General features: G+C 49.2%; 1 protein-coding gene across 1 annotated transcript in view; it reads left to right on the top strand.

Annotated features, from left to right (window-relative positions):
* Nucleotides 1–25,274, top strand: part of Muc16 (mucin 16, cell surface associated) — a 93,976-nt gene that overhangs the window by 15,470 nt on the left and 53,232 nt on the right. The window contains exons 12-27 of the mRNA XM_077796586.1: nucleotides 755–3,658; nucleotides 5,444–5,568; nucleotides 5,645–5,712; nucleotides 9,681–9,853; nucleotides 12,829–12,864; nucleotides 13,810–13,934; nucleotides 14,030–14,097; nucleotides 16,045–16,214; nucleotides 18,199–18,234; nucleotides 19,506–19,630; nucleotides 19,728–19,795; nucleotides 20,618–20,790; nucleotides 21,348–21,383; nucleotides 21,602–21,658; nucleotides 23,548–23,678; nucleotides 23,834–23,901. Coding sequence (XP_077652712.1) covers nucleotides 755–3,658; nucleotides 5,444–5,568; nucleotides 5,645–5,712; nucleotides 9,681–9,853; nucleotides 12,829–12,864; nucleotides 13,810–13,934; nucleotides 14,030–14,097; nucleotides 16,045–16,214; nucleotides 18,199–18,234; nucleotides 19,506–19,630; nucleotides 19,728–19,795; nucleotides 20,618–20,790; nucleotides 21,348–21,383; nucleotides 21,602–21,658; nucleotides 23,548–23,678; nucleotides 23,834–23,901 — 4,363 coding nt within the window. The remainder of the gene's footprint in view (nucleotides 1–754; nucleotides 3,659–5,443; nucleotides 5,569–5,644; nucleotides 5,713–9,680; nucleotides 9,854–12,828; nucleotides 12,865–13,809; nucleotides 13,935–14,029; nucleotides 14,098–16,044; nucleotides 16,215–18,198; nucleotides 18,235–19,505; nucleotides 19,631–19,727; nucleotides 19,796–20,617; nucleotides 20,791–21,347; nucleotides 21,384–21,601; nucleotides 21,659–23,547; nucleotides 23,679–23,833; nucleotides 23,902–25,274) is intronic.

Genomic DNA, 25,274 nt, shown 5'->3' on the forward strand with positions numbered 1-25,274 from the left:
TAAGTAGTTTGTGTTCTGTGGGGGATGGTCCCAGGAAGCCCTGGTGGAGGAGACAGAGAAGAGAAGGAGGCAGCAGAAGGGACAGCCCGAGCAGGTCACAGAGCACCAATCCCACTAGGATCTCTGAGGGGCAGTTCCCTTGGCATGTCCCCTCCAGAGGGCGAGGTGGCTGGGGTATCCGCCATCCCACTCCCCTCTGTCAGTGGCTGTGAGCTGCTTACTCCTGGAAGGGATGACAGCCCTGCGGGCCTGCCCACACCGGGGCTGAGTGACCTCTCTCGGGCATGGAGGCACAGAGCTGTAGGAGGGACACTTTGGGGGGCTCTCCTGCGGCAGCCAGTGCTTGTAGGATCAGCTACATCGATCAGGTCACTAGAAGAGGCTCACCAGCCTTCAGGTGGTGACCAACACTGAGAGGGCAAGGTGTCTGTGGGGCAGTCAGCACCCCCTCATTTAATGCAAAGTGGGGTTCCTCGACCTCCGAGCTACTGGCATTTGGGGCAGGAGGTTCTTCCTAGTGAACAACTTCCCTGTGTGTCGTGGAATAACTAGCAGCGTCCCTAACCTCTACTCCACAGGAGTCACAGCCCAGGATGTGACCATAAGGTAGGGCACCACCCTTTTCCATGCCAGAGTCACCCCACCCACATCCCAGGGAATACATGTCTCTCTCTCTTTCCTCACATAAAGCTATTTGCAGTCTGGTAAGTGTGATGATTTTGACTGACTTGTGGGTCCATCCCCCAATTCACAGGTGCAGCCACAGGGAGGACAGGAAGAGCAGAGACCACACCTCTGCAGACCACCGCCATCCCCTCTTTCATCACCTGGATCTCCATCCCCACCTCAGAAGACCTGAAGCTCCAGCTATCAGGGGAAACCATCAGCGCAGCCCCAGAGGCAGCGGCTTCCTCGGCCACGGGTCTTAGAGAACCTATCACCAGCACAGCTGTGCCCGGGACAAGCCCCTCTCTACTCAACAGAGAACCAGAGGCCACAGCCTTATTGGTCCCCAGTCCAGGGGCACAGACCAGTTCAGCTGTCCCAACTCTGGCTGCGTCTTCTACTGAGTCAGATTCAACAGCCTCACAGGTCACCCAACCTGAGATACAGGCAGGTCACTCCACCTCAACCCCGCCCGTCTCTTCGGGTGCATCAGGACTGGAGGCCTCTCTGACCACTGGTTCCGAGGCAGTGACCACAGCACCTTCCTCTAGAACCAGCCCTAATTTTCCCCAGGGTCAACCACACCTCCCTTCCTCAATGGATACCAGTACTGGGACAGAATCCGCTTCTGCCGTTCCAACAATGACTGCATCGCCTGACAGACTAGAACTGGTGACCTCACAGCTCCCTAGCTCTGGGACAGACACCAGTTCAACTAGACCAACTCAAACCCCTTCTGATAAACCAGGGACCACAGCCTCTCTGGCCACCAGCCGCGGCACAGCGAAGATGCCAGCCACTCCAAATCCCTCCATCTCACCGGACGTATCAGAGGGGGCAACGTCACTGGTCACTAGTTCTGGCAGAGAGACAAGTACTGCTCCTCCAGCTCCCACTGCTTCCCCAGGTCACCCGGATACCTCAGGGGTCACCCAGGCTGAGACAGAAGCCAGTTCCCTTGTTTCAGCAGAGACGATTTCCCCTGGAGAACCAGATACCACAACCTCACGGCTCACTCACCCTGCAGAGGCCAGCACAGCAGTCCCCAGGACCACCCGAAGTTTTTCCCAAGGTGAATCAGATACCATGCCCTCAACAGCCGCCACGCCTGGAGAAGAAGCCAGTTCTGATATCCCAGCCACAGGGGTCCCACCTGATATCCCAGATACGGTGACCTCACTCGCCACTCCTTATACATCAGTGACCGTTAGGAATATTCCAACCCTGACGGTTCCAGCCGGTGAGCCGGAGACCACAGCCTCATTGGTCACCCATGCTGGGCCACCGACAGGTTCACCCGCTCCAGCTCTGACCGTCTCCCCTCGCATGCCAGGGACAGGGACTGCATGGGTCACCGGTTCTGGAGCTCAGACAAGTTTGCTTCCAACTCGGACTCTTTCCCCTGACCAACCAGAGACCACAGCCTCGTGGGTCACCCGTCCTGGGTCAGAAGCCAGTTCTGCTGCCCAGACTCTGACGGCTTCACCCAGTAGGAGAGAGACCACAGAGTCATTGGGCCTCCATCCTACGGAGACCAGCCCAGCGGTCCCCAGGACAACCGGAAGCTTTTCTCCTAGTGAATCAGATACCACACCCTCAACAGCCCTTGTTCCTGGGGAAGAAGCCAGTTCAGCTGTCTCCGCCTCCACTGTGTCACCTCAGGTGCAAGAGGCAGTGACCTCACTGGTCACTAGTTCTCTGACAGTGACCGGTACAAGTCCTCCGAGCCTGGCTCTTTCTTCTTCTCAATCAGATACCGCAGCCTCACCGGTCACCCAGACTGGGGAGCAGACCAGTCCAGCCGTTCTAACTAGGACTGTCCCTCCTGGTGGAAAAGGACTGGTGACCTCACTGGTCACTCATTCTGGGACAGAGACAATTACAACCACTCCAGCTCTGACCCTTTCCCCAGATCGACTGGGCACCACAACCTCGCGGGTCCCTCATCCCGGGGCCGTGGCCGGTTCAGCTGTGCCCACCCCGACGGTTTCCCCTGGTGAGCCAGCTGCAACAGCTGGAGTCATCCGTCCTACAGAGACGAGCCCGGCCGTCCCCAGGACACCCCCAGCGGCCTCCAGTCCCGGGACAGAAGCCAGTTCAGCTGTGCCAGTCAGGACTGAAGCACCCGAAGACACGGTGACCTCCCAGGTCACTAGTTCTGAACTACCAGCCAGGATGACTCTCCTGATGACAACTCTCTCTCCCGGTGAACCAGAAACCGCAGCCTCATGGGCCACCCCTCCCAGGGCACAGACAAGCACCAAAGTCCCTGCCTCGACTCTTGTTCCTCCTTTATCAGAGACCACAGCCTCCCTGTCCATCGGACCTGGGGTGGAGGTTAGAACAGGGATCCTGACTCACGCTGCTTCACGTGGTGGACCAGAGACAACAACTCCTCTCTCCTCCTCGCCTGCGACCGAGACCAGCAGAGCTAATCCAGGCCCGACTGTGACAACGGGTGCTCCTGAAGAAGCAGCCTCACTTTCCACCCACCCCGGGACAGAGACCAGCCACACTGTTCCAGCCGTAACCCTGTCCCCTGGTTCAACATCAACCCCCAGCGCCCCCAGCCCCTCAGCAGAGGCCAGCACAAGTATCCCAGCTCCGACCGTTCCCCCCAGCGTCCCCGGGCTTGCCAGTGCCCCTACAACAAGTGAGCCCCCTACGGTGACCTCCTGGAGCACAGAGACTTCACTGCCTGCAACTTCAGTTGGACTCCCAGGTATTTCCAGGACTGTCACAGATACCACTATGACCTTGATACCATCAGAGAGCCCAACATCACCTACAGCCAGTCATGGAGAAGGAGCAAGTCAAACCACTACCCTGAAAGCTACCACTGAGGGGACCCCTCATCTACCTGCCGCAGATTGGAGCTCCACAATGGCTGACACCAGAATCACCTTTGGCACACTGCCCGGAAGGCCCTTTAGCCCTCTGACCACACCCGCGATGTCCACCTGGGGCCCTGAGAGCATGACTCCAGGAACAGGTCAGAAAGAGTGACTTCTCTTTGTTGTAGTAAAATACGTAGAGTACCCATCCAGTTTGCCCTTCTAAGCATTTTAGACGTAGAGTTCAGCAGCATTCATTACATTCTTACTGTGGTGAAACCATTACCACTGTTTTTAAAACTCGGATCACCCCAACCTCTGTACCCTTTCTGCAATCACTACCTATTCCTGCCAGCCCTTACCCCACAAATTTGCCCCTTCTGGATAGTTCATATCAGTGAGATCATACCACATTTTCCCTTTTGTAATCTGGCTGATTTCACTTGGCATAATGTTTTCACTTAATTGGAATAGAATGTCCCCTCTTCTAGCTCTCTGTGAAATCTATACCAGGTTATCTTGAGCTCTAGTCACCCCACTGAGCGGTATGACACCAGGGCTTTTTCTTTCTGTCTCTGTTTTTGTATCTGTTATTTAATTCTCTCTGTCCTCTCTACCCTCACCCTGCCCAACCTCAAGTTGCCACCATCTTTCACTCAGATTGAGTGTTTTAATGGTCGATTTTAGTTGTACATAATATTGGGGTTCATTTTGACATAACTGCACAAGCATGGAATCTCACTTGCTCTAATTCAGTCCCCAGTGTTTTCCCCGGTTCCTCCCCTGCCTCCTGGACCTTCCCTCTACCCACTGCAGACAGACCTCCTTCACACCCACACGGGGGAGAAAGAGTCTGTCGCACTCGTCTTTCCCCGCCTGGTCTACCACCTAACGTAATGTCCTCCAGGTCTTTTTTAAAAAATTTTTAAATGTTTTAATTAGTTATACAGGACAGTAGAATTCATCTATGCACTTTGATAGATCACACATAGATGGGACATAATTTCTCATTTTTCGGAGTGTACATGTTGCAGAATCACATTGGTCACACAGTCACATACATACAGTAATAATGTCATTCCACTGTCTTAACTATCCCCACACCCCCTCCCCTCCCCTCCCATCACTTCCCTCTACCTAATCTAAAGTCACACTATTCTTCCCTAGTTCCCCCTGCCTTATTGTGAATTAGCATCCACAAATTAGAGAAAACATCCAGCCTTCGGTTTCTTGGGATTGGCTTATTTCACTTAACATGACATTCTCCAACTCCATCCATTTACTGGCAAATGCCATAATTTCACTCTTCTTTAAACCTAAGTCATATTCCATTGAGTATATATACCACATTTTCTTTATCCACTCATCTATTGAGGGACACCTAGGTTGGTTCCATATTGTGAATTGAGCTGCTATAAACATTGATGTGGCTGCATTACTGTAGTATGCTGATTTTAAGTCCTTTGGGTATAAACCAAGGAGTGGGATAGCTGGGTCAAATGGTGGTGCCATTCCCAGTTTTCTGAGGAATCTCCATGTCCTCTAGTTCTTTATGTCAGAGTAAGACATCATTCTTTTCCTCAGTGGAGGAAGACCATGAGTGCACACCTTGTTTTCTTTATCCGTTCGCTCGTGGATGGGCACTAGGCTGAGTATCTTGGCTCTGTGGACAGTGCTGTGATAAACATGGCCGTGGTGATACGGGACGTGGGAACCCTCTCACTTTGAAAACTGAGCCTGCGCCCAGGAGTTCATGCCTTCCTTAGCAAACTGGGACGGTTGTCACCTTGTGTAGGAAGTTCCTGGCGTGGGAACTCATGAAGCAGTTCCGCAGGACAGACCCTCTCTGGGTACCAGAGCTGAAGTTCGTCCTCAGAGCCCTGCCTCCCGCTGCTTCTGCCCGGGACTGACAGTGCTGCCCTCTTCTCCCCTCCCCCATGCAGCTGAGGTCCCTTTGACGGTGTATTTTACTATCAACTTCACCATCACCAACCTGCCCTACACGGAGGACATGGGGCTTCCAGGCTCTGGGATATTCAATGCCACCGAGAGGACCCTGCAGCACCTGGTAAGATCCCCTCCCCGGCGGCCACCGCCCTGCTGCCTTGGCCCCTCCTGTTCATCTCTTTCTCCTTCCTCCCCAGCTCAAGCCCTTGTTCAGGAACAGCAGTCTCGGCTCCTTCTACGCTGACTGCAGGCTGAAAATGCTCAGGTGAGACCCCCTTCGTGGCCAGTGGCAACCTCGATTCCGTCTTAATTCTTGGCCCTCCACATCCTAGATAGCCACAGCTTCTCGGACTTTTGCTGAGAGGCAATATAGACTAGTGGACCCCAGGCTAGACTTTGAGCCTGTGCTCTTTCACTTGCCGGCTGTGGGACATCAGGCAAGACCTATACCTTTTTGTTCCTCAGTCACATTATCTACAGAATCTTGATAACAACAGACTCTTTCTCTGAGGCTTGTTCATTATTCAGCACAGTGAAATAAGCCAGATACTGCCTGGTCCAGTGTAGTGCCTGCTCTCGCTTAATTGGAGCTCATAGGGATAGCCAGTGTAGCATCTTGGCCAACACCATGCCCAGAACCCCCGGCATCTTCCCAGACCCAAACCATCTCTGCAGTTTGTTCCCTGAAAAAGAGGCAAGGACATGCCCAAGTCTCACTAAAATAGTGGAAAAGGAAGCGAATGTTGAGCTGACGCAGGAGATCTTGCAATTGAAATAATCTTCAAGGGATCTAAACACGGCAGAAATAGGCTGCCGTCTCTGCTCTGCCTAGCTCCTTTGTGGTCCCTGGGGCTCAGCACCCTCCCCTTACAGCTTAAGTCCCTAAGGCGTCTCCATGGAGTCCTCCATCCAATCAATTTGGATCATCCTGTCAAAAGGGAGGGCTTACCACCCCATCCTGTGAGTGGAGAGATTGCTGGAGCGTCATGGATGGGAACTGTCCTCACTGAGCTCCACCTGTTCCTCCTGGCCCCCTCCCTCCACAGGTGGAGGGAATCAGTAATCATGGCATGGCCACATGCCACCCTGGGTCTAGTGCCTTACATGTTTTCATTTAGTCCCCAAGGATGAAAACCACACAAGTATGATCCCACTCTATAGATGAGAAGACTGAGGCTCAAAATAATCAAGTTACTGCTTGAGAAGAGCCAAGACTGGAGCCTGAGTGTCCTGGTTCAGGAGTCCTTGCTCTTAACCAGGATTCCAGCAGAGCTCAAGGTCACTGGGGTCAACACCTTTTGCACTCTTTTTTTCCTACCAGCCTTAATGACCCATTGTGGACATTTAAGGTGTATGACCTGATAATGTGATGTATGTAGACAAACCGCAATTCATCCAATAATCACAATTCGGCTCATTAACATGTCGACCACCTCTACATAGTTGTACACGATTGCTGAGGAAGTTTACTTGAAGATCTATCTTCATAGCAAATTTCAAGGGTACAATGCAGTATTGTCAACTATCATCAACACGCTGCACATCAAACCTGCAGAACTGACCCATCTTACTACTAAAACTCTGTAGCCTTTTACCAACATCTCACTGGCCCCTCCTAACAAATTAACATTCTTAAAAAGTGCTCAGAAAAAAAAATTTAATTAAAAAGTGCTCAGAACTCCAGAGAACTTGGGGGTTCTGCCCCCCCCCATATTTGCTGTATTGAAAATTATTAAAGCTGATATATTTTATAAGTACTTATTCATTCATTCAACATAATAAACCTAATGCAGCCATCATTAGCATTCATGGAGGATTTGCCCCAAGATCCACAAGGATACCAACATCTGCAGATGCTCATGTCCCTTATATAAAGTGGCAGAGGATTTGCATAACCTACGCACAGCCTCTCATATCATCTCTAGATTGCTTATAACACCTAATAGAATGTAAAGACCAGGAAATAGTGGTTATGCTGCATTGCTTAGGGGAAATGGCAGGGGGGACCATCTGAACATACTTAGCACAGATATAACTTTATGTATGCATGTACATACTGTGGGGCTGGGGACCAAACCCAGGGCCTCATGCTGGGTCAGCACTGCACCACCAACCTGTGTCCTCAGCTCTAGATGCAATTTTTTGAAAAAGTATGTTTGATCCAAGATTGGTTCAATCTGCAAATGTGGATCTCATGGATATACAGACCTGACAACTCATATTAATGCAAATAATATATTTTTAAGAACAATAGCCATGTTTTTTTTAAAATAGCATAAGGAGAAGAGAGGTATTGTTTACGTTTTTACCAAACTTTGCAATGTCTGGCCTAGAAGAAGATGGCTAGATATATGCTTCTGCCTTCAATCTGTTTGAATATTTTAGCTTAAGGGGCCCCTGGGGGGGAAAAATCACTGTAAACTCCTGAGTAAATGAAAAAGGAAAATGATGTCTTACCTGGTGGGCTCCTTGTAAGTCTTTTGGGGACACCAGGAGTCCCTAGACCACACTTTGAGAGTAGTAATACACTCATGGGCATGAGTGAGAAGAAATGCTTTGAGCATCACAGATAACAGCAGCAGCATTCCCAGCCAGGACAGGGCTACCTCTCCACACCAGTACAGCTGTCCCCTAGTGGGCATCTCAGACAGGTCAGCTTAAACTCATGACAAAGATACTGTGGAATGACATTGTCTCACTGCTTCTTTAAAAATAAATTAGTTTTGCATCTATGACTACAATGCACTAATGAAAACATAAAAATCTAGATGATGCAGAATATTGTATTTATGGGGTATGATGTGATATTCTGATACAAGTACATAGTGTATAATGATCCCATCAGTGTAATTCCACTTCCATCACTTCCAACACTTATCATTTCTTTGTACTGGGAATATGCAAAGTCTTCTGGCTATTTTGAAATATGCAATAAATTATTGCTAACTGTGGTTCCCTTCCTGTCCTGTGGAACACCAGAACCTATTTTTTTCTTACCCAGTCACCAATGTCTCTGTCTCCATCCACCTCTCCCCACCCCCACCCCACCCTTCCCTGCCTCTGTTAACTCTATTCCACTCTCCACATCTCTGAGATCAATATTTCTTAGTTTCCACGTATGATTTGAAAATGTGGTATTTGTCTTTCTGGCTCATTTCACTTAGCATAATGTCCTTCAGGCTCATCTTGTTGCCCAAAAGGACAGGATTTCATTCACTTTTATGGCTGAATAATAGTGCATGCACGTACGTGTGTGTGTGTGTGTGTGTGACATTTAGGTTGATTCTGCATCTTGGCTACTATGAACAGTGCCGCACGAGACCATCTCTCCCCAGTTAGAGGCTATAATCAAACAGACAAAAGAAAATAACAAATACAGAGAAAGAGGAACTCTCATACACTTTTTTTTAAAAAGTTGTTTTTTAGTTGTTGATGGACCTTTATTTTATTTATTTATCTATATGCAGGGCTGAGAATCAAACCCAGTGCCTCACCTGTGTGAGGCAAGCGCTCTCTCACTGAGCCACAGCCCCAACCCTCTCAAATGCTTTTGGTGGGGATGTAAATTAGAACAGCTCTCATGGAAAACAGTGTGAAGTTTCCTCAAAAAACTAAAAAGAGAGCTACTCTATGTCCCAATAAGGCTTCCTAATTACTTATATTGTTTTTTTAATGCCGTTATACATGTTCTCTCTCTCTCTCTCTCTCTCTCTCTCTCTCTCTCTCTCTCTCTCTCTCTCTCTCTCTCTCCAAACTTAGTTGCCTACCCAGAGGTTTTCCTGAAGGGCTGATGAGGTCACCCTGTCAGGCCCCATGATGGCTGTTGCCCATGCAGCAGCCATGGGGAGATGGCCCACATGCCCATGTCCCCATTCTCCTTTCCACAGCCTGGTCCCAGGCTTCTCAGTTCCCATCTCGGGGAGCTCCACCTCCCAGCCCCACGGCCCAGGCAGGACTGGGCTCTTCCCAGAGTGGAGGGAGGGAGTGTGGAGGGGCTGGGGGTGGAAACATAGAGCCCGGGGGAGTTATAAGAAGAGCCCAGGGAGCCGAGCAGCCCTGGGGGGGGGGGCTACATTTAAAGAGGTGGGGCCTGGATCCCCAGACGAAAGAGGAAAAGAAACAGTCAAAGAACCGGGGCAACCCAGGCCGAGGTGCTGACTAAAAGACCAGGGGTACAACTGGAGGCAGCGGGGCGGAGTCTCCAGCCCTGTGCCCATGTCCCTCTCTCCCCAGAGCCGAAAAGGATAAGATGAGCACCAGGATCGACGCAGTGTGCAGCTACTATTCAGGTCCCACAGGCCCCCGGCTGGACAGGGAGCAGCTGTACTGGGAGCTGAGCCGGCTGACCCACGGTGTCACCCAGCTGGGCCCCTACTCTCTCGAAAGGAACAGTCTCTGTGTCAATGGTGAGTAGCTCTGCTCCAGCTGGGGGTCCCCAGGTCCCTGGAGGGTCTTCCTGCACTGTGGTTTCTCCAGACTCACAGACGAGTCCCGGGCCAACCTAGAATGTCCATGGGGGCTCATTCTTCTCCCCTCAAAATCTTAAAAGGATGTTTTTTATGTAAATTTTTTGTTTATATATGACATCAGAATGCATTACAATTCTTGTTACACAGATAGAGCCCAATTTTTCATATCTCTGGTTGTACCCATAGTATATTCACACCAATTCATGTCTTCATACATGTACTTTGGATAGTAATGATCATCACATTCCACCATCATTAATTACCCCCTGCGCCCTCCCTTCCCCTCCCACCCTCTGCCCTATCTAGAGTTTGTCTATTCCTCCCAAGCTCCCGCTCCCTATCCCACTATGAATCAGCCTCCTTACATCAAAGAAAACATTCGGCATCTGGTTTTTGGGGATTGTCTAACTTCATTTAGCATTATCTTCTCTAACTCCATCCATTCACCTGCAAATGCCATGATTTTATTCTCTTTTATTGCTGAGTAATATTCCCTTGTGTATATATGCCACATTTTTTATCCATTCATCTAGTGAAGGGCATCTAGGTTGGTTCCACAGTTTAGCTATTGTGAATTGTGTTGCTATAAACATTGATGTGGCTGTGTCCCTGTAGGATACTGTTTTTAAGTCCTTTGGATATAGACCAAAGAGAGGGGAGCTAGGACAAAAGGTAGTTCCATTCCCAACTTTCCAAGAAATCTCCATACTGCTTTCCATATTGGCTGCACCAGTTTGCTTAAGCTGCACACGAAGATTCCTTCCACATTCATTCCTGTGCCCATTCACAGACCCAGCGGGAGCAGCACATGGCATTAGGGAAGGAAGAGGGTAAACCAGCCCACGGTGGCTGTTGAGGTTAGCTGTGCCCCTGGAGCCCCCAGCTTCCTAACCGCAGTGATTGGTAACCTCTTCCCCTCCTGGACGGCAGCCTGGGATCCTTCATTCATCTCCAAGGGCTAGCTAGAACTACACCTGCCCTGACAAACTAACCTCAAAGCTCTTTGCAATGCTAGTGTCCTGTGCAACAACGCCTTGGGCAACAGCATCAACAGTAACACCTGTAAGAAAGACTAATCATTATTGAGGAATTCCTATGACCCTGAACTTCACATACAAAGTCTAGTGGTCCTACCCAAAACTCTATGCACACTATGTCATAGAATCCTCACTCTATGAGAAGCACAAAAAAAAAATGGAAGTGGTTAAGGGTAGAGAATCCCTCTGTAATGGATGAAGAAAACACAAAAAAGGCTAAGCACACATACAATGCTGTCTCTATTATTCATTTAATGAGTTTGACATTATTCCAGGTACACACTAATCCACACACACAATAATGAAGGGGCCCTCATTGCTGCTATCTTCGTGATTAATGATAATGAGGATAATAATATTGAGAGCAACAGAGTACAAGGCAATTAACTAATAACAGTAGATGTTATTTATTGATGAATCTCAGAGAGAGTGCTCAGGAAGATGGGTGTCTTGAATTCTGTTTTGACTTCTGCTTCTCACCCATTTTGATTTGTTTTTTCTTTCTTTTTAATTGACACCAAATAACTGCACGTTATATATAGGGTGCAGTGTGAGAATTCAGTCCATGTGTGTACCATGTAATGATCACATCAAGCTAATTAACATTTCCATCTTCTTATCATTTCTTTGCATCTGAAGCCAATGGACACCTCTCTTTTGGTGCATCATAAAATAATAGTTTGTAATCTACCGTCATCCTACTGTGGTGTAGAATGTGAGAACTATTCTTCATATCTAACTCTATTTATTATTTATTTAATTTTTTGGTACCAGGGTTTAAACCCAAGGACATTTAATCACTAGGCCATATCCCCAGCCCTTTTTTCTTAATTTTTACTTTGAGACGAGGTCTCACTAAGTTTCCTAGGGCCTTGCTAAGTTGCTGAGGCTGGGGGTCCTTGCAACCCTGCTGCTCAGCTCCTCCAGCTGCTGGGATTACAGGCGCCCGCCACTGTGCCCAGCTCATATCTAACTATATTGAGATGTTTACTATCCAATGGCCCTCTACCTCTACCCCTCCCAGCCTCCAGCAATCCCTATTTCACTCTCTTCCTCTTTGAGATCAACTTTCTTGGCTTCCACATGAGTGGGAAAATGCAGTACACGTCCTTCTGTGTCTGGTTTATTTCATTGGACATAATGTCCCCAGGGAAATACAAATTAACCCACAATAAGATAGCATCTCACCCTGATGTACGACAGGTGAGGCTGGAAACCCAGGAATTAAGAGGAAGCAGGTTTAGTGGCTGTGTAGTCCAAAGTAAGGCTCATGCCTAAAAATATCCTAAGGATCTGGAGTCTGAAAATTTTGGGAACTTTATACCCAATGGTGGGGGTAGGGGGCCATGGAAGTTTACATTTTTGTAGGAGTCTACATAAAAGTATTCTCTCTTCTTTTTTTGAGTTCACATAAAGTGCTTTTTGTCCCATTTTTTAGATTAGTCAGAGGTTTTTACAAGACATCATCAAGTCTGCAGCCAAACCTAGCTTTTGCAAGACAGAGCAAATTAGTCTTCACAAAAGCATAGGAAGTCCTAACCCACATTGAGTTTTTTGGCATAAATTTTCGCTAATATTCTGTTAATAAGAACAATTCTGGGGAGGGTTTCTGGAAAAGCTTAATTAAGACTCTTTGGTGGAGGAAGGGGCATTGCTACAACCCTAGTTGGAATGAATGGCTATTTCCAGAAAAGAAAAAAGAAAGTGGTGGTAAAGGTATGGACAAAGGAAAACTCTTAGGCACCCTTGATGGGAATGTGAAGCACATCCATTACGTATGGAGAGTCTTCAGAAAACTAAAAACAGATGACCATGTGTCTTCCCCCTTTCCAAACCTTCTCCTAGCATCTCACTCTTTCTTCCCTCCCTCTGCAGGTTATAGCCATCAGTACTGGGCTTCAACCAAGAGCAGTGAGTATGGATGGCCCTAAAGTCCCCATGCCCCAGTACCCTTCCTCCCCAAGCCTGAGGCAGTGTGCCCCAGCCCCTGGGTTCTCAGCTCCAGAGAGGCCCCAGGCCAGTCAAAGGTCTCAGGCTGGACCAAGTAGAGCCTCAAGTTCCCATTAACAGCTGGTTCTCTTATGGCTTCCCAATGAAGCTCAGTAATCTTTATTTGTATTATATTTTCTTTCAGATCTAGTGACCTCCACATACCCTCTAGGATCCCCAACATCTCTGACCCCTATTTCCAGCTCTACAGGTAGGAGTCTGGTCTCTGGGTCCCCCAAAACTTCATCTCCCATTCAGCAGCTGATGGATACTTGCATAGTCTGGAACCAGTGTCCCCCTGCCTCAGCCTGCCTCACTCTGCCCCTTGCTGCCTCACCTCTGCCATAGCAGGCTCATTTCTATTCCTCCAGGGTCCACGCATCCCTCTCTCTTTAGGGTTATTGCATTTCCTGCCCTTGGAATTCATCTGCCGGTTCCTTCTTGTCCTGCAGGTCTCAGCCCAGCATGTACCTGTCAGGGTATACTACACATCCCATACACACCTCTGTGCTCTTTTCCTTCATGGACATGATTACTATTTGGATTTTTTTTACTGCTCACGTATTTGTGGCCCAAGACCTAAGAACAAAAGGTCTCGGCTCCTCCTCTTATCAACGAGAAGTCCCTGACTTGTCAACTTTTGTCCTTCTGGGCTGAGAGGACTGGGGTTCTCTTCTGAGCTGAAGTCACACATCCACCCTGGAGGTCCTTCACCTCAATCTCTGGTTGGCTGCAGGCTAGCCCAAATGGGCTATCCCAGGCCTCACCTGGGGGACACCGTGGCTCTAGAGACGGTTAAGCTCTTCAGCCCACACCCAGCTCGGCACTAACCTGACGGGCTCTCTTTCCCCTGTCCTCCGGCTGCAGGTCTACAACCGGTCATGGTGACATTCACCCTGAACCTGACAATCACCAACCTATATTACACCCCAGACATGGGGCGCCCAGGCTCCTTGAACTTTAACTCCACAGAGAAGGCCCTGACTCGCCTGGTAAGAGCCAGCCAATGCCTGCAGGGGCCTGCTGTGTCTTATCCCCCACCAGGCCCCTCAGCCCACCCCACTCATCTCCCTGTCCCTCCTCCCAGCTCGAGTCTGTGTTCAGGAACACCAGCATCGGCTCCAGCTACTCTGGCTGCAGACTGTCTTTGCTCAGGTGAGTCTTCCCTCCATCACATCACGAGGGACTGTGCTGTCACAGGCAAACCTACCTGGAGGTGAGGGCCTGTGCCTGGTCCCTAGACAGCAAGGGTCATAAATGGCTGTGGCCGTCCAGGAACTCAGACATGGAAGACACTCTCTTTGGCTAAGAGCATTAAAGAGAGGGATTGCCAAAAGAGCTGGCCTTCAGCTATTTGGACAAGCAGAGAACGGAGCAAGCAGGTTCCTGGATCAGCAAGGGCAGCGCCAACTCATTAGCAAACAGGAATGACAGCTTAGGCCATTCTTGCAATGGTACTGGGGACACTGAGGTGGACCGTAAGTCCTTCCCTCTAGGTGCCCCAACTAGAGAGAGGCAAGCAGCCACATGAACTGAAACCATGTGAGCCGGGTTCATGCGACCACTGAACTCCACACGGGGGCCACAGGAGCCCAGAGTGTGGACTTTGAGTTCATCACAGGGGTGCTGGGTAGAGGCTGACCGGAGAGGGTGATGCCCGAGGCCGGTTTTGACAGCTGAGTGAGTGTACATTAGACAGAGGAAGCACTGGCCCAGGTGGGGTGGACCATCGTGAGTAATGGCACATGTGAGAAAGAGCATGACGTGTGGCAAAGTTCAGTGAAATAGGAGGAGAGGGAGGGACAAACAGTGGACGGATCAAGGAATGGGTGAAGGAATGGAAAAGAAAGGAAGGGAGGGAGGGAAGGGAAGAGGGAGGGGGAGATCACAGCTGCTGGGGCAGAGGAGACCCAGGGTGGAGACCCCAGGCCATACCAAGGAGTTGTCACCGTGTTTTGTATAGCAATGAGGTGACCCACAAATAGTCTCTGGTGTCCAAATGTGTTACATCACACTCTGTTTCTGACCCTAGCTATCTAATGTTTGGGAAATTCTTTACTATGTATGTGACTTTGTTTCCTCAGTGATAAAATGAGCATGGATAGAGTTAATGATGCTGCATCGCATACTTGAAATTTGCTAAGTAGATCTTGAGTATTCTCAACACAGAGACACATACAGGAGAAAAGCGCTATGTAAAGCGATGGAAATGTTAATGAGCTTGACTGCAAGTAGTGCATATGGGTGTCAAAACGTCGAATCGTATTTGAATAAAGCTGTAATTTAAAATGTTTAAGAAACAGGAAGAGCATTCCTATCTATTTCATAGAGTTGTTGACAAGATAAAGTGGGACAGCCATGGCAAAAAGTCGAGTACCCAGTAAAAGTTGCCCCATAAATATTATCACCCAGTAGCTGTCTTGTAAATATTAGTCATAATTTTATTCAGGGTCTCTGGAGTTGTCAGTGCAGCTCTGGTTGGCATGATGTGGCTTGTTTTAAGTAAGGCATTAGCAAATGTGGTCAGGGATCATTTAAAATGATGCTGGACCAGGAAAGTCGAGCGAGCCATTGAGAAGATAGAAGGGACCTGGGTGCACCGTGGCCGTGGGGAGAGATGCTACGAGGAGGTCCGGGAGGCCTCCAGACCTCTGGCACTGACACGGACAGAGAAGCATGGGGAAGGAGCAGGCTTTGTATTTCAGGGGGACAAGATGATAAGCTGAACTTGGGAAATACAGGATCAAAGGGGTCTGAGGGCATCTTTGAGGCTGTTGGTCACATGAAGGGATGCTCAGGAGAGAAGTCTCTTTAAAGTGCCATTGTGTCTTATGATCATGAGCTGGTACCTGACACGGCGGGTGTTAGCCAAGAAGAATGGGGGTCCAAAAAGGAGAAGCTGGTTGAGGATGAGGCTCTGAAGATCAACCAGTTTACAGACAGGCAGGGAGCCTGCAGAAAGGACCAGACGGGATTGTGTCCGAGAAACCAGACACAACCCATAGAGAGGGGTCACGGAATCAGGAGGGGCTCAGTCTGAAGGAGAGACGTGGCTCTCCCACGTCTCTGGGTGTCCCCACTCCCACTTCCCTGTCATGGCAGGTCCAAGAGTGAGGCGGTGACCACCGTGAATGCCATCTGCACCTACCTTCCTGACCCCACGAGTCCCAGTCTGGACCGAAAGCAGCTGTACCAGGAAGTGAGCCAGCTGACCCACGGAATCACCCGGCTGGGCCCCTACACCCTGGACAGAGACAGCCTCTACATCAACGGTGAGTGTCCACCACAGCCCCAGATCTCTCCCTACTAGTAGTTCTTGACTGGGGGTGACTTGGCATCCCAGGGGACATTAGGCAATGCCTGGAGACATTTTCATGGGACACCTGTAGGGATGCTCATAGCATCTACTAGGTAGAGGACAGAGTGCCCCTAACCTAGAAAGCACAAGAGTCTATGAGGAATTAACTAGATCAAAACAGCGCTGACACAAACCCAGGCCTCCCTGAGAGCTCGTTTTCCACGGTCAGCGCACTAACAGAGGCTGATTTCTCTCCCCTTCCCACCTTCGGAGATGAAATGTCTCTTATTCCCATCTGCTTCCATAAAGCCCAGCGGGAGCACCCAGATGCTACAGGGGACATGGGGCGCTGCAGAGTCCTCTGGTTAAGTCTCCCCCAAGAGTCTTCAGGCGCCCAATTCTAGTTCAGCCCTCACTCCACTTTTCTCTGTTCATCGTGACAACGTAAGGCACATTCTCAGGCCCCAAGAGCCAGCTGGACTCACACTGCCCTCCTGAAACATCCCCAATCTCAGTCAATACATCAGGAATGGTAGCTGTTGACACATGGTTGCCAAAAAATAGAAAGAAAAAAACCCACACTACAGCACTACTGCCAAGAGTAAGGACCATAACTGCGGCTCCCATTTATTCAAAGTTTCCTGTGCACCAGGAACGGCGATGAGGACTTGGCTTGTGTTGTTTCATGTTAATCTCACGCAAGACTCTGGGAGTAGTGATACTCGTTTTGACCTAGAGCCACTGTGCATTCAGGGAGGAAGTCATTTGCCCAGGGATCACCCAATTATAACACATGGCAAAATGAAGATGCCACCCAAGGGCTGGAGACACAGCTAAACCAGGAAACTCAGCAGACCATCCAAATAGAGCAAGCCCCAAACAGAAGGACAGGCAGGGGCATCTGGTGACCTCTAGCTTAACAGACTAACCAAATGCGTAGTTTTCTCCCATCTCTATCCACTTTATCCACTTTCCTTTATGCCTGCTTTGCAATACCTATACTTCTTTGTATGATCTGTAGCACACGTTGTTCTTGGCCCTTAGAAATTTTGCTCCAAAATTGCAACTAACTTGCAGCAGTGGTGAACAGTGTGGACGCTGTTGAGTGACGGTTCTGTTTCGTGTGATGCAGGACCAGTCCTGTTACCGTCTCAGTGTTAGGGCTTAGTGTTTTACGCCTGCAGAATGGGGTAAAAATACCACATGGGATTGTTCTGGGTAATCACGTGAGATCATTCAGGAATAACCCTAGAAAATCTCAGGCCTCCTCTGGAGCCAATCTTTCATCTCCCATTGAGGATCAGAAGAAATGCCAACCATGACCCAGGCCAAACGCTCAGGAAAAATCCAACCTTCTCCCCAGTTGCTTTTAGGCTCCAACCGCGATAACATCCATCTGACCCTCAAGTCTCTCCCCCTTTACACTATCCCATGCCATTATCCAAATTGTTCTTAATATTCCAAACCATGCATGCCGCTCTCTTCCTCCATCTCTTCCTCCATATTTTCACCTCCCTGTGCCCCTTCTCAATTCGCCACAACTTTGTCAATTCCATATCCCAGAAACCCAGACACTGAGCTAGAAAAAGACCCTACCATCACTGAATTTTGTGAAGGAGACGAAGCTGAGAGAGCAAAGATAGAATTAAATTATCCTTTCGGAGGGAGAAAATGTCCCTGAGTGTGTTTTGACCTCGAGTGAAGCACCATCGCCAGGTCGCGGCAGGTCCCTCTTGGTTACCACAGGCACCTCTTGTTAGCAACTCTCAGTAAAAACGATGGTGATGGTGGGCATCCCACCATCAAAGAACAAGGCACAGAACAGGGACCCAGGAAAACGTTTGCTCGTCTTCCTGTCTCACAAGCGTCTTCAGGACTCAGGTCTCCGGGGCTGCCACCTTCTCCTGCCTTTGCTGTGGCCGTCCTAACAGCCTTTCTTGCTGTCTCCTCCTCTGCAGGTTACAACCAACGGTCCTTGGCCCTTACCACCAGCAGTGAGTATTCAAAACTGTGACAGACCCCCCAATGTCCCCAGGAGCTTTCCTCCTTAGAGCTCATGGCAGAGAACCTGACAGTGCCTCCCCCTGAGCCCTGCAGATTCCCGACAGAGCCCAGGATCCAATTAACAGCTTCCTCCCCACCTGCTTTGAGGATGGAGCCCAATTTCCACACATTCCCTCCTGTCCTTGTTCCTCCAGGGAATTCCACCTTCTCTCCAGGACTTCCTACCTCCTGACGCCCAGCTCTAGGCAGGAACCTCTCTCTGGGGTCTCTGGCACGTGGTCTGGCCCCTGCTGACCAGCAGCCCCCGGCTCTCTAGCCACCCTGTCCCTCACTCCCCCACTTTGGCCGCCCCACAGATGTGCTTGCTTTCCTGGCACCGTAGCTCTGTCCCACCTGAGGACCTCCACTCCTCGCTGTTTCTGCAGACTGGCCACCCCCTTCCCTGGTACCTCCTTATTTTCCAAACACTCCCAAGCCCCCTGTTGTGAAATGGCACCTTCCCTGTATTCCCACCTTGCTCCCAAGGGTTTGCACCACCCCACCACCCTTTGTGTTTGTCCCCGGGAACTCAGCACCCAGTCAACACCCACTTCCTATTAATTGTTTGAATGAGTCCATGAATGAAAAAAGCCACCTCTGTATGTTATTTGTGGATTCAATTCAGACATCAGCAAATCATTAAAAATCTAAATCAGGAGTTTGATTCTTGCCCTGTCCCCTCGTCTTTTCCCAGATGTGGGTCTGAGGGCTCCTGAAGCTTTAGAAACCTTTAGAAACTTGTGGGGCTTTCTTTATGCCATGAAAACTGTCCCATCCAAACTCTTAAGCCTGAGCCAGACTCTAGGGCCCAACCGTTAACCTTCTGTCATCGAGGAGACAAAGATTTGGCATAGAGAAAATGTCTCTTTAGTTCAGAAATAAACATCTTTCTATTGGCACATCCATGTTCACAGTAGCATTAGCCATAATAGCCAAAAGATACGAACAACCCAAGTGTCCACTGACAGACAAATGGATAAACAAAAATGGAACTACCTGTGCAATGGAATACTATTTAGTCCTAAAAAGGAAAAAAATTCTGATCCATATTAAAACATGGATGAATCTTGAAGATAGGTTGCTAAAGAAATTAATTAATATAGAGTTTCAGTTTTGCAAGATAAAAAAGCTCTAGAGATTGTGGCACAACCAACACAAGTGGCCCTTTACCCCACCACCCCAGACCGAGGTCAGAATGAGCCCCCTCTCTCTCCAGCTGCAGGTACAAGCTCGTACCTGGTATCCTTCACCCTCAACTTCACCATCACCAGCCTGAACTACACAAAGGACATGGAGCCCCCAGGATCTGAGATATTCAAGACCATAGAGAGGATCTTGAAACGCCTGGTGAGAGCGCGCCCATGCTCACCGTCCCACCTCAGTCTTGTCCCCAGCCCTTTGTCCCACCAGCTCACCTCCCTCCCTCCCTCCCTCTCATCCCCAGCTCAAGCCCGTGTTCCAGAATAGCAGTATTGGGCACCTGTATTCTGACTGCAAACTGACCTTACTCAGGTGAGTGCTCCAGAGAGATAAGCAGGCCACGTGGGAGATGACCACAAGTTGGGCCCCAGCACCCTGCACCCCCTGTCCTGAGGGCAGCTGGCTCCCAGTCCCATTCAAGTCCTTTCCTTCCAGAAGCGAAATAAAAAATGTGGGCTCCCTGGATTCTTTCCTTCCTGAGAGACAAGGAGGAATGCTTGTACTGAGCACTTACACAAATGTTAAGTGCCTTTGGGTCTACACTGTGGCCTCATTTCACAGAGGAAGAAAATGAGGCACAGAGAGGTTGGGACATTTACCCAGAGTCACCCAGTGAGTGAGTGGCAGAACTGAGATTTAAACAAGTTGACACTGCCTTCTTTCACCTTGCCGAATACCCAGATTCCTTTCTTCCACCCCTTTCATCCTGTTTCTGTCTTCAGGGTATGTGAGGTCTTGTTGCAGAGGTCATGTTAAAGTTTAGTACACACACATCGAATTTTTTTTTTTTTTTGGTACCAGGAATTGAACCAAGGGGTGCTTAACCATTGAGCCACATCCCCAGCCCTTTTTTATTTTTATTTTTTATGTTGAGACAGGGTCTTGCTAAGTTGCTGAGGCTGGCTTTGAACTTGTGATCCTCCTTCCTCACTCTCCTGAGATGCTAGGGTGTGCACCACCGTGCCTAACAAATATCAACATCTATAGATGCCACATCCTCTTTGTAGGGGACCATGGCTGTCCTATTCATTTCCAGCCCAAGGCCACTTGATTGCCCAGCATTCCCCCCACCTTCTTGATCCCCTCCTTCAATGGAGTCTCCACCACCCCATCCCTATGTCCCTCTCTGCCCAGGCCTGAGAAAAACAGAACAGCTACTGGAGTGGACGCAGTCTGCACCTACCGTCCTGACCCCATGGGCCTCGAGCTGGACAGAAAGAAGCTGTACTGGGAGCTGCGCCACGAGACCCACGATGTCACCCAGCTGGGCTTCTTCACCCTAGACAGGGACAGTCTCTATGTCAATGGTGAGCAGCCTTTAGTAACCACAAGCCAAAGCTGAGAATCCGCACCTAAGAAGAGGTGCGGACTTTCCAGTTTGCCACAGACCTGTCCTGTGAATTGTCCTCCACCTAAACAGCCCCCCGTGAGTAACCGGAAGGCACCCATGGTTTGCAAGTCCTTCTCTTTCCCTCATAACTCCACATTCCAGGGCTGTGACCTGCACCTGTCTGAGCCACAAAAGCCTTTATTCAAATGCATGAAAGAGAATATCCCTCTTGCTGAAGCCAATGGGGATTCCAGAGTCTGACCATTCACCTTTCTCCCCATCGGTGTCTCAAAATCCCCTCTAGATCTTGAAAAACACAGATTACAAATATACACCATAAGAATTGGGGGGTATTTATCTCCCCAAATAATTGCAAGCCCATGAAGACAGAGTGGGTCTCCAGCTTTTCTCTTTTAGGCCACTCCCAGATCCTAAGTATTCCACTGAGTCCGTCTGAAGCCTCTGCTGCAGATGGGGACGGACGGGCACCTTCTCCTGCCTGCACTCCAACCCTGTCTCCTTTTCTCGTTGCAGGTTATAACCATCAGGCCTCGGGTCCCTCTCTCAGCAGTGAGTACTTATCCTTGATGACCATGTGCACAAACCTCTTGTGAACAGCTGAGTTCTCCCACCCTGGGTCCAGGGACGTGGGGAGAAAAGACACCAGTGGACTGTATTGTCTCACCCACCCCCACACACTTGGTGGCCCTGGGGTTGTCAGGGAGACTCATGGTGGCACCCGTGCCCAGCCCGGATCCCCCTCCTCACTCCGCTCTGTTTCTCCTCAGCCGCTGTGAGCTCTACTATGTTCCCAACGACTTCCACGGCACACGCCCACCTCTCCAGCTCCACAGGTGGGTGACTTCTCTTTCCAACCTCTTCTGGGAAGTCAGCGTGCACAGCCTCAAATCGAGGACCTGGGAGATGCGGGGAAAGGGCAGTGTGGGGGGTGGCCGGGAGCTGCCACAGCACCTCCTGCTCCTCTGTGAACGCAGGAGCCAGGGGACCTGTGCTCCTCATTTCCCTAGCCACGTTGACCTTGGGCACTTGACTTACCTTCTTCACCTGCCAAGTGGAGCTATTAACATTTCCTGAGTTTGTTATGAATGTTCAATGAAAAAACAGTTATGTGCCCGGTGACAGCATTTCAGTCAAGGATGGATCACACATGGACAGTGGTCCCATGAGATTATATCACCCAATGACACTGTAGCCATCTTACTTGTGTAGGTACACTCTATATGTAAGACCCTAGCACAGGGGCTGGCAGGAAATTGAGTTTGACAAGTATTTATGGGACGCCTGCTCTCTACTGGGCATGGGGATAAGACACTGAGGAAATCAGATGTGGTCCTTCCCTGGGGTTAGTGCCCTGGGTCACCTGGAAGGTCCATCCAGGTAGAATTCATACTAAGAGAGAGCCATAGTATTCAGCACTTCCTGTGTGTCCTCACACATGCTGTATTCTTTCAATTCTCAGCTTTTCACTTTGAATAAATAATTATAGATTCAGGGAATGTTGTAAAAATAGTAGGCAGTTCCCCTAAACTCTTCATCCAATTTCCCCAGTGGCTACACCTTGCATAACTCTAATACAGTATCGAAATCAGGAAATCAACATTGTTAAAATCAAGACCTCAGTCAAATTTCACTAGTTTCTTACATGCACTCCTGAGTGTGTGGGCGTGTGTGACCATTTTATCATATGGGCAGATTCCTGTAACCACCCCCACAATCAAGAGACAGAACTGTTCCAGCCCCACGAGGATCTCCCTGTAGTTACTCCTGTACAGTCATGCTCACGCAGCCCACACCCTGCACTCATGGATCTGTGCTCTCTCTCTATGATTTTATTTTGAGAAAAAATAAATACAAAGGGCTGGGGTTGTCGCTCAGTGGTAGAGCACTTGCCCAGCATGCATGAGGCATGGGGTTCGATTCTCAGGACCACATAAAAATAAATAAATAAAAAAAATGTTTTCTTTTAAAAAAAAATAATTAAATACAAATATAAAATAAATGGAAATGGAAATATGCCAGTTGGGCCTTTGGGGACCAGCTTTATTTTGTTCTTGTGCGATGCCCTTGAGATGTGCTGACTCTTTTAACAAACAGCCATCTCACTTTCATCATGTCCCTACAAAGTGTAGGATTCCCCCCTTTATAGTGGAAGCAACTGAGGTTCAGGCAGGTAAACTGCCCACAGTCACAGTGAGGGGCAGAGAGGGAATTTGAAACCAGACCCCACTCAGCCATGTGGCAGTAACCACAGTAACAAAGCTCTACAGGATGGCCTCTCTGTTAATGGACAAGTTCTGGGAGCCATGGGAGGGGATGCGCAGGGGTAAGCCAGTTCAGTAGGTGAGAGAGGATCTCCTTTTAAGGACTGCTGTTGGGAGGTTGTTTAAAAAAATAGTTTGTTAAATGTTAAGTGGGACTGAATTGAATTTTTCCCTTATACTCCCAACCATGACATTTCCCCAATCCTGTTCCTTTTAACTCTTTCTCCAGAACCTGTTAGGGCCAGAACTCAATTCCTGGCCACCCTGTCAGGTCCCTTAATCAGCATCTGGGCTTCTAACCTACTCTGGGGCAGTTTCCAACACCAGGCTTTCCTCCCTACCTGGCTGTCCCTCTTCCTGTCCTGCCTGCTGCAAACCCTCCAGGTGGGTCCTCTGACGTTGGGGCCCAGGCTAGGTCTGCCATACATGAGGTCTCTGTTTCTGCTCCCCAGCTGCAGTGGCGGTCCCTTTCCAGCTGCCATTCACCCTCAACTTCACCATCACCAACCTGGAGTACGAGGAGGACATGCAGAACACGGGCTCCAGAAAGTTCAGCTCCACCGAAAGAATCCTGCAGTATCTGGTGAGAGCCCCACCCAACTCGCTTGGCCCCGCCCACAACCCCCAGACAGGTTCCAGCCCCACCCACCTCACCCGGCCCAGCCCCGCCCACCGATGCTGCAGCTCCTGCCGGTTTGTCTGATGGTTCCTTCTCACTTCCCCTTTCCCTCCCCGCAGCTCAAAACCATATTCAAGAACAGCAGTCTGGGATACCTCTATTCGGGCTGCCGATTATCCACGCTCAGGTGAGATCCTCCCCAGGAAAAACCTAGCTGCACAGGTGGATGGGACCCTAAGCTCTGGGCTCCCTGACTGTCCATACTTGGAACCACTACTGACCATGGACACTAAGCATCAACAGCACCACCAGCGGCTGTTACTATGACCCAAAGCGCTGTGCTGTGTATTTCCAGTTTAACATTTTGCCTATCCAATCAAGAGCCTCATGAAGCTGTTAGGGGAACAGAACTGACGCTCCGCTCGGAGGGAACAAGTGGCTTGTGGAAGGTCACACAGAGCAACCCCAGCGCTTCAGGTTCTAGATCCAGACTCCCAGCCCTGGGGTTGTGCTGCCCCCTCTGCCCAAGCTCTGGCCTTGCAGATGTGGAAAGTCACCAGAATGGGGGAGGAAAGGCGAGCAGAGTGTCACAGGGAGACTCCCAAGTGGGCGGGACTCAGCCCTCAGGACCTGCCCTGCCCTGGGGTGGGTGGGAGATGGGATGGACACTGTCCCTGGAGGGCTAGGAAGAGCAGGCAGCCTGGGTTAGAGACTACTGGACCTTTCTCGCCAACATCCCACATGTCTCAAAGAATCTCTAGGTCGGGCTCTGGAGAGATTCCTATTTTCTCATAGTCATCTACCCCCAGCTCTCCTCTCTTCCCAGGAAAAAAGGGGGAAGGGGCTCTAGTGGCCAAGGGCCTCAAAGTCACAGAGACCTGAGCTCCAGTCCCAACTCTGCTATTTACTACAGTCTATGACTGTGACTCAGGCGAAATGCCCAAATCTTTCTGCTCCGTTTCCCCATGATACATGCTTCAGATCTGTGGATTCAACCAACCATGGATTGACAAGTCAGAAAAAATAACTGCACCCATTCTGGACATGTACAGACTTATTCATGATTTCCTAAATAACAAAATATAACACCTAAATACAAGGACAGTCTCTCTGTCACTAGGTATTAGAAGTGTTCTAGAGACGGCTTAAAGTCTGTAGGAGGATATGTTGCATGCAAATACCCCATTTTATTCAAGGAACCTGAGCATTTAAGGATTTTGGTATCCCTGGGGGCCCTAGACTCAATCCCTGACAGATATTGCAGGACAACCACGTGGGAGGGGATAGACCTATGTGTGTGTATATCTCATATATATATATATATATGTATATATATATATGTACACATATATATTAGCTATAAACATAGATGTAACTAGTTTAATATAAATATTTAGGCACAAATATAATGTTTAACATCCTAATCTATAATTATACATAATATAATCATATATAAAATACATAGACCACATATATTTACGTATTAAGTTCATATTTACCTATCCCTAGACTATATTTTAAATCACATGTACTTGGTTGCATGTAACATAGAGGTTTAAT

Source organism: Urocitellus parryii, chromosome 3, assembly GCF_045843805.1.
Source record: "Urocitellus parryii isolate mUroPar1 chromosome 3, mUroPar1.hap1, whole genome shotgun sequence".
Taxonomy (NCBI): Eukaryota; Metazoa; Chordata; class Mammalia; order Rodentia; family Sciuridae; genus Urocitellus; species Urocitellus parryii.